General features: G+C 39.1%; 1 protein-coding gene across 8 annotated transcripts in view; it reads right to left on the minus strand.

Annotated features, from left to right (window-relative positions):
* The window catches only part of Pphln1 (periphilin 1), an 84,006-nt gene that overhangs the window by 51,836 nt on the left and 22,460 nt on the right, over window positions 1–9,710 (minus strand). For 4 of the 8 annotated variants that reach the window (XM_013348866.2, XM_013348867.2, XM_005354304.3 and 1 more), the window contains exons 3-4: window positions 8,894–9,100; window positions 6,181–6,242 (exon numbers count right to left, since the gene is read on the minus strand). In XM_013348866.2, the coding sequence (XP_013204320.1) occupies window positions 6,181–6,242; window positions 8,894–9,100 (269 nt within the window). The remainder of the gene's footprint in view (window positions 1–6,180; window positions 6,243–8,893; window positions 9,101–9,710) is intronic. The other 4 variants (XM_013348870.2, XM_005354303.3, XM_013348869.2 and 1 more) reach the window with 1 other exon arrangement.

Raw genomic sequence — 9,710 nt, forward strand, 5'->3', positions numbered from 1 at the left:
AGCTGGGGAAGAATTTTATTTTTGTCTTTTCAGGAGAATGAAGGCATCCAGCTAAGAAATATGAAGACCAATGGACAAATGAAACATCTGAAGAAAAAGAACAAATCAAGACAGTCCCAAGAAAAAGTGTAAATTGGCCTCTTGGCATATATTTCTAACAGGATAAAATTCCATAAATATTTGCAAATGTCTGTTTCTGCTGTTCTTTACAGACATATAATGCAAATGGTCTTTCTGTAGTCCCAGTTCAATTAAAAATTAAAACTGGCTTTGGAATTGGAGAGTGGCTCTCTCCTTCTCTAAACCCAAGATGCTTGTTAAAGTAAAATCCAAAATCCCTATCTCATATCAGAAGAGTCATCTGATATGGGACAGAAGAAAAACAAAAATTTAAGAACTATTTCATTGCCACTAATCCCATGATTCTTCGGTTTTATTTTTACTCTTTAAAGTATAACTATCTCAAATCTTAAAAGATTTATATATATACTTTAAATTTTTGTCTTGATATTTATGGCCATATAAAGTACTAATTCTAGAAAAAGATTTCATCTGCCTTCCTGTACATGATTTGGGGTTTGAGTCTCTATCAGTTTTCTTTCTTTATTTTTTTTTAAAGATTTATTTATTGGGGCTGGAGAGATGGCTCAGAGGTTAAGAGCACTGGCTCCTCTTTCAGAGGATCTGGGTTCAATTCCCAGCACTCACATGACAGCTCACAACTGTCTGTAACTCCAGTCCCAGGGAATCTGACACCTTCACACCAACACACATAAAATAAAATTTTAAAAAAAAGATTTATTTATTATCTATACAACATTCTGCCTCCATGGATGCCCACATGCCAGAAGAGGGCACCAGATCTGATGTATATAGGTTCTTTTTCTTTTTATGAAAATGGAACATGCCTGTTCCTGGCAGTTAGCAATCTACTTCAGAGAAGATCTTCATATTAAGTATTTTTTGTGTGTGTGGCAAAAGCTAGTCACTGGGCAGGATAGTACTCTTGCCTCGACTACTGCAGACAATATGCTGTCTTAACTGAACAAGCGAGACTTAAAAGAGAGGACTGCTGAACTTTGCCAAGACAAGGTAGGCAGTCCTTTAGAATATCCTGCGTTAGGCATATAGGTTGAAGATGGATGCCACAATATTGCAGAGAAAACTTGGGTGACTGTTCAGGCAGCCTGCTGTTTATATCATTTCTCACATTTTTTGGAAGTAGCTTGCTTGAACTTCCTGCTTACTCAGGTAATATTATTTCTTTCTCATGTCTCTGGTGGAGTTGAAGACTTTATAGTTTTTCTTGTTACCAAATACAGAAAAGAAACTCACTACAGAGATGTAAAGTGTATTTAAGGCTCATTGTGACAATTGTCTATATTCTGTCAATCATGTTTTAAATAAACGCTGACTGGCCAGCAGCCAGGCAGGAAGTATAGGTGGGACAAACAGACAGGAAGTAGAGGTGGGGAAATGAGAACAAGAGAATTCTGGGAAGGAGGAAGCCCATTCCTCCTCAGTCACCGAAGAAGCAGGATGTGATCTACCCTGCAGAAAAAGGTACCCAGCCATGTGGCTAACATAGATAAGAATAATGGGTTAATATAAGTTATAAGAGTTAATAAGAAGCCTGAGCTAATGGGCCAATCAGTTATAACTTCTGGAGACCTCTTTTTTTTTTCTTTTTTTTCTTTGGGGTTAAACAGCTGTGATACCTGGTGGGAGGACAGAAACCCCAACAAGCAGGTTGAGAGACATTAAAAGATAGTTTTGGTAATACAAGTAAGAATAGAAAGTAAATTAGGCACAACCTTTTGGACTCATCAAGATAAGATAAATATGGAGTATTTTCTCTGATATTGTCAGCTGCTAATGGACTAGACATTGTGGATGTATTTACTGCCTGTGTATATTGTATATAGTTATTGTATTTATTGTGTATAGTTTTTCTTATATTAGTTATAACCTTTTTTATTTTAGACAAAAGGGGGAAATGTGGTGATATTGTTTGTGCTGTAACAAATAAATCTTGCCTAAAGAACAGAGTCTGCCCTCTGCCACTAGCCATTAGTTAACCAGACAGGTGTGAAGTGATATGGCTGGGCAGAGAGAGGAATACAGGAGACAGGAGCTCGCCCCTTTTTTGGCTGAGGAGTTAGCATAGTAAGAATTGGCTATGGTTTGCTCAGTTTTCTCTCTGATCTTTTAGCATTACCCCAACATTTGACCAATTAGAACTCGTGCAATAACATGGTACTACACTATTAATCAGGCATTCCTTTGATGTTCAATATACTTCTTATGCTAGAGCATTTAAAAATATTTTCTATTTTATGCTATTGATAGCTGATTTATGAATTGCTAATTTTCTAGTATTTCTAATAGCCAATAGGTTTCCCAGGCCTTTTGGCAGAAATTATCATTATTATGTTCATATAGTTTTACTGCTGTTTGTTTTGTTTTTCATACTATCCCTCACCTGCTTTATTTTTGTAATCTTACTGTAAGAGCCTAGATAACTACTAGAATGATAGGGGCAAGGAGGAATATCAGGTGTACACAAGTGTTCTGCCATCACCACTCAGAATAGCAAATGCAATGCTGTAGGACAATGGACTTTTTTCCTGTCACTTGTATTATTTTTAATAAAATGCTGATTGCAGTAGCAAGGCAGGAAGTAGAGGAAGAGCAATGAGAATGCTGAAAAGAGAGAAGAGCAGTCTGCAGTCACGACCCAGTCTCAGAGCAAGCAAGATGTGACTGCCTCGCCAAAAAAGGTACCAAGCCACGTGGCTAACACAGAAAAGAACTATGGGCTGATTGATATAAGTTATAAGAGTTAATAAGAAGGGGACTGGAGAGATGGCTCAATGGTTAAGAGAACTGACTGCTCTTCCAGAGGACCTGGGCTCAATTCCCAGCACCCACATGGTAGCTCACAATTGCCTAAAGATCCAGTTGCACATAAAATAAAAAGTTAAATAATCCTTTTAAAAAAAGAGTTAATAAGAAGCCTGAGATACTAGGCCAATCAGTTTATAATTAGTGTAGACCTCTGTGTGTAACTTTGGGACTGAACGACTGCAGGACAGAAACTTCAGTCAGCATTGCAAGGTCATCAAGCCTTCTCTTCCACTTGCAGCTGGCTATACATTTTATATAACCTGTTGTCGAGTGTCTGCCAACTCTTCTGTTCAGAATCCATTATTGCTGTTGCTTGGCTTGGGACAGAATCTGCTATGTATCTGAATGTTCATGTAGCTGTTTGCCAAACTAAGATTTAATCACTCATGGCTACTGAGCAGTTTTTACAGTTGGTACAGAGATAGTCATCTTATCTAGGTCAAGGTGATCACAGCACTACTGTGAATTAACTATTCATTCAAGAAAAAGATAAGTTTTGCTTTCTATTTGCTAGTCAAGCTGGAGCTCTAGATAAAATGCTCCTTAGCCACAGTTTAGCCAACTATGCATACCAACCATCTCTGTCTATTATAATAGGCACACTCTAGAATTTAGAGGGGCTATAACAGGCACTCACACACTAATTCCTCAGCTGACTACTGTATTGTGAATAGTAACTGACTTGGTTGGATAGAATGGATTTTAGTGTCTAATTCTGAAACGCATGGAATTGTGGCAATTACTCCTTGCCATTGTAAAGGAGAGTCAAGGAAGCCTGAATTGACTTGGAAAAGAGGGACTGACCCCTCTAAGAGCAGCTGCTCCTTTTCTCTAGGGCCGTCTCCCTCTTTTTGCTAGGACTCTGTAACCATAAATCATAAGTTGCTATGCTATAACTGGTACAACCAATGAGGATGATGCTGAGAGGGGCTGGAGAGAGGAAGACCCCAGGAGCTGTGCAAGGTCTGACTCAGAGTTCCTACCACAACCCTTAATAGGAGCTGTGTCTCTGTTTAAATAAATGCTGTTGTTTGTGCCCGCCCCCCTCCACTCCCGAGGCTGTAGTTCTCTGGTGTCTCCTCTGGTGGGCTTGCTCTCCAGGAACTTTTCTTTTGCCTTCACTTGGACTTCTCCCTGCAGTCTGAACTTTTCCTGTCTTCTTCCCAGGACAAACAATCTAGCCCATGGAATGACCAACCCTCAACTATGACCCCAGAAACAATTCTCTATGAGACTGTTCTTTTCCATCACAGTTCATGACATCTTTAAGGGACTATTGTTAGTCGGCTTGTCTTACTTTGACAAACACATAAGAGAAAGTAACTTAAGGAAAGAGACATCTACTCTGGCTCACAATTCAGATGTTAAGTTGAGGACACACACAAGTGACCCACTTTACCAAGCAAAATCCCATTTCTTAGTTTCTAGCATTTCTCTAAATAGCACCAGCAACTAGGAACCACGTGTTCAATGTATGAAGACTGTGAGGGGCACTTCATATTCAAACCACAGCACTGCATCCTAACCCCAAATGGGCTCACAGCCATCCCAGATGTAAAGTGCATTCAATTTGTTTCTAAGAGCTCCCCCTAGTCTTGTTTACTTATTTCTTTTTTGAGAAAGGTTTCACTATTTAGCCCCGGCTGGCCTAGAATTCACTAAGTAGACTAGCCTAGCCCCAAACTCAGACCTCCCAGTCTCTGTCTCCTGGATTAAAAAAAATCTAACACCATGAATAGTTGCAACAATACTAGCATTGTGCAAGTATCTAAGAGCATAATCTCTTCTGAGACTCAAAGCAAGTTCTTAGCTATGAGCCCTTGTAAAATTCCAAAACTAAGACACATACTTTCAATACACAAAGTGTTGTTGTATGATTTTTTTCCTTCCTCCCCCGCCCCCAAAAAGGGCAGAGATGACCAAACCAAACCAAACCAAACATTTATTGAGGACTCAAGTTACTTACTTAAAAGAGTATGAGTGCCTTAAAGCAGCTGCATTACCCCAAGCTCAACTAGGGTGACAACTCACAAAAAGAATCATCCCTAGGGCTCCCTGCAGGACTTACAGTTAGCTCTGCTGGGCTCTTTTGTCCTCAGCATTGATGTTATTCACTGTGTTTATAATAAGAAGAGGAGATTTGTGAATCTTGCCCACTATCTGAGTTTCTTGGGCGTTGTGTCTCTAGTTTCCTGAGCCTCCCGCCCCCCCCTAGAAAGAATATTTCAATTCTGAGGAAATAAGTACTTAATACAACTGTAAATAGTAAAATACCAATTCCAAAAAAAAAGAAAGAAAGAAAGAAAGAAAGAAAGAAAGAAAGAAAGAAAGAATAGCAAAGAACCAAACCAATATAACCCCAAAACGGTAAATCCTGTATCTCCCTGAACTACATCCTGCAATAGCAGCCCCGCCCCTACAGCGTTTCCCACTGCAGCCCTATCTAGAGGCTACCTGCAGCTTTCCTGGATAAAGGTTCCACACCTCCAAAGTCCGTAGATATCAACTGCATCTTGGGCTTCATATACCACCGTTGGGAGCAGGTACCAACAACTCTGACGTTGCCATACACTGCCTGGCCTCCTACAGTTTCCTCTGAAATCTTGGAAGTCTCGATGGCACTTCCATTTTGCCTGTCTGAAAAATCAGTCATGTGGATAATACCAAGATCAACTACCACCTTAACCAATAGCTGGGTCTTTGACCCTTACAGCAGCCTAAGTGCCTTAACAATTAAACACAGGGAAATTCAAAGTTTGGGAAAGCTAATTCCCAAGATGATCTAAGGCATTTTCGTTATTATCCAAGTACTTGTGTGTGTGTGTGTGTGTGTGTGTGTGTGTGTGTGTGTGTGTGTGTATGCGCACGCTAAAGATGGGACCCAAGGCCATTGGCATACTAAGCAAGTGTTCTGCTTGACCCTACAGACAGTTCATCATCTAAGAACACCTGCTACTCTTGCAGAGGATCTGGGTTCAATTCCCAGGACCCACCTGACAGCTTATGACCATCTATAGCTGCAGTTCCAAGGAACTTGACTTCTTCTTCTAGCCTCCTTTAGTATCAGGAATATATGTGGTACATATACATAAACATAGGCAAACCATTTCACATAACAAAAACAAACCTTAAAGAAAAATAAGAATAGAGAAGGGAGGGAGGGAGGGAGGGAGGGAGGGAGGAAGGAGGGTGAGAAGAAAAGGGAAAGAAGGAAAGGAAGGAAAAAGAAAGAAGAAATAATAAATATCAAAGTACTTATTTTTATCTTTTTACCTGTGTTCAGGCTGTCGGCTTGTGGAATAATCATCTCTTGTCCATCTGTAGCTAGAATCATCCTGTAAAATAAAAAATTTAATTTGGGCTTTTGTTACCCATTTTGACCAGCCTCTAAGATAAAAATCACAATGTGGGTAAAAACACTTCTATAGGTACTGCTGAACTTCCGAAAAATAAAACAAAATAAAGTAAATAAAAGATACAAGTCACCCATTTCAGCAGCTAAAGACGACTATGAACCTGTGGTAACTCTTACCTGTATTTTTAAAAATGCATTATTCCCTTGGTAGGCACATACAGACTCAGTGCCACAGACATGTGTCAACAAGACAACAGATCATTTGTTATCTAAACACAAGGGCCTAAAAAGCCAAGTGTACACTGTTCAACCTTTCATTTTCCAAACCATCTCACCAATGTTCAGGTTCAAGCTCAGTGAAGAACTTGATGCTCTTTCCGTTTTGCTCACTTTCTTTCCTCATTTATCACTGGATGATGCATAATTACAAGCACTCTAGTAAGAATTATCACTAATAAGTAATACTATAATATCTCATAAAAAATTTAAAATTAATCAAACAAAGCAAGCACATTAGGTGTTCTAAAACACATGTACAAAGAGACATAAACCAACCCAAATGGGGCTGGAGAGATGGCTCAGGGGTTAAGACCACTTATTACTCTTGCAGAGGACCTAGGTTTGATTCTAGGCACCCACAGGTGGCTCACAACTATGTTAACTCCAGTTCCAGGAGACCCAATGCTTTCTTCTGGCTTCTATGGGAACTGACAAATGAAGTACAGATATGCATGCAGGCAACACACCCATAAAAAATAAAAATAAAATTTAGGCTTGGCATAGTGATACATGCTTTTAATCTCAGCACTCCAGAGGCAAAAGCAGGCAGATCTCAGACAGATCTCTAAGTTCAAGACCAACCTGATCTACATAGCAAGCTATGGGACAGGCAGGGCTATAGAAAGACACTGCCTCAAAAAACCAAAAGAAATAAAAAAGTAAACAATACAACATGCAAATTAGCTACAGTAAGAACTCATTTAGCTAAAATATTTTTCATCTTCCTCATTAACATCACAAACCCAACACTTCAAAGTGTCTATTTTCCTTCTCAATGTTAAATAAAAACAAGAGAAATAAAAACTCCATAGCTATAATAAAATACCAGTAAGTAGTTTCTTTAAGTAAATTCTAGATAAAAATTAGTGCTGTAAAAGTTTTAAGGACCACAGGTGTGCTATTTATTCAAAAAGAAAAAAAAGTTAAGTCTAAGGACAAATGAGTTTTGTACTAATATGGTTTTGTGGAGTTGAGGACTGAACAGACTTCTCAGCATGCAAAACAGGAACTCTCACTCCCAAACTGACCCAGCACAGACAATCAAGAATGAAAGAAAGAACCATGCTGTTGCCGAAACACTACTACAAGCTTTTAGAAAAACATTCATGTTCATGAGGTATCAAATACAAGCCTAGTGAACACAAAACTTACCAGATGATACAAGATAAAAACAAGAGTTTTCATGAAAGAGTACAAGATGCTTTTGCTATGACCAAATCTTTTCTCCCTGAGGCTACCCGAAGAATGGGTCTGACAGTAAAACCCTGTATCTCTAGTACAGAAATGATGCTTACTTCCCAACACTAGACCCTCCTAAAGGAATAGCATGGCAATATAGATACGCATAGTAAAGCCAGCAATGCCAGTAAGAAAAGTGTAGCTGTAGCACTGCAAATTTTTGCTTAAAAAGTCCCATTACCACTTTAGAACTACCAGGGCTCACACTACGAAGGACTGACCCTCAGGAAATCACTTACCTCCATTTCTTCAATTGCTAACATGAGGTCAGTTAGTATAGTGGTTACACATATTATATTGGTTACCATGTTATATATTATACGGAAGACGAACAGTCTAGAAAAGAACTCTTGTAAATCTGTATGCTCTAAGACATAGCAATTGCTTCCAACACTTTCAGTGAAAGTAATTATTAAAACCATAAATACCTACCTCTAGATTCTCAAGAACACATTGCTAATCTTAGAAGCTAACATTTTAAGCATTTATTATCTGAAACAATGGCTTGACTGCATTCTAATCTCAAATAGTAAAGACCTTAAACACAGACTATGAAAATTCTAACAAAAATGAGGTAATCAACTTAAACCCACCTCACCCACAGCACTTCACATATTAAAAATAAAGCAATTATAAACAAGGACATGAATATCAGTAAATCCCTGCAAATTTAAGGTAAAAAGACAAATGAGGCATAGGCCAGATATAGGCACACAGCTCAGTAAGAGCTGTATTACCTAGCAGGAGCGAGGCCATGGCCTTACCGCCCAGCACCATAGAAAAAGCAAGCATGTTGGGATTAATGTCTACTTACTATCCAGCATCACAAGATTTGACAGTCAACAGCAGCTAGCTGGAATGGGCGTCAAACCCTGAAGACCTAGCACTGCAGCACCCAGGAGGCTGCAGCAGGAGGCAAACAAGTTCCAGGCAAGTCTGATCTGTATAGTAAGACCCTATTGCAAAGGGGAGTAGGGAGAGGCTGCAAATAAAACCAAGCCAAGCAACAAAAGAGCAGTCCATTCTACTTCCAAGGCCTGCATACAAACTTTGGTTACATAAATTTTAAACTTGAAAGAAAGAACAATTAGGACACGGGGGAAATTTACATACTCCTCTGTGAGGTGGGCCACTTCTTCGATCATGGGAAAAACTGCGGCCCTCGTCATATTCTCGGTAATCAACATGACTGTAATATCTACTGTAGCCTCCTTCATCGGGTCTGGCTAGCAGAGGCGGTCTCTTGTCTAGCAGAGGCGGTCTCTTGTCTAGCAGAGGTGGTCTCTTTGGCACAACATTAACTACTCTATGGTAGCCATCCTAAAACAGACAAAAAGAAATATAGAGACATCACTAATTTCTCTATTTGGTTTTGGAAATGTTTCTTACAAGCACAGGTGTTCTTACCCATAATTCAACAGAGTAAGTGTATAAATGAACAAAAATGCACTAGTGAAAAATGCAAGTACGAATAACAAAAACATCTTCGTATAGATTAAGGGAAATAAAATTAATGAAGAAAAAAACTCATTCAAAATAACACACAACAATACAAAATGACAATCACAGGTTAAGAAAAGGAAGCTGGAGAGAAAGCTCAGGGATGAAGAGCACTTGCTGTTTTTCTAGAGAATATTGGTCAGTTCCTACCGTCCAGGGACTATGACAACCTCTTCTGGCCCCTGTAGGCACTTCACTCACATAGTGCAGATACATACATGGAAGCCAAACACTTGTACACATAAAATAAAAATCAATCTAAATAGTGTAAGTAAAAGTACTCTTAACAACAACAAACTCTGCACAGTATGTGGGTTACTGCAGTGTTGTTCTGAATGACAATGGGGACAGCACACTAAAATGTTAAAGCAGTGTTGTTCCTGATGACAATGGGGACAGCACACTAAAATGTTAAAGCAGTGTTGTTCCT

The sequence above is a fragment of the Microtus ochrogaster genome, chromosome 15, assembly GCF_000317375.1.
Source record: "Microtus ochrogaster isolate Prairie Vole_2 chromosome 15, MicOch1.0, whole genome shotgun sequence".
Classification (NCBI taxonomy): Eukaryota; Metazoa; Chordata; class Mammalia; order Rodentia; family Cricetidae; genus Microtus; species Microtus ochrogaster.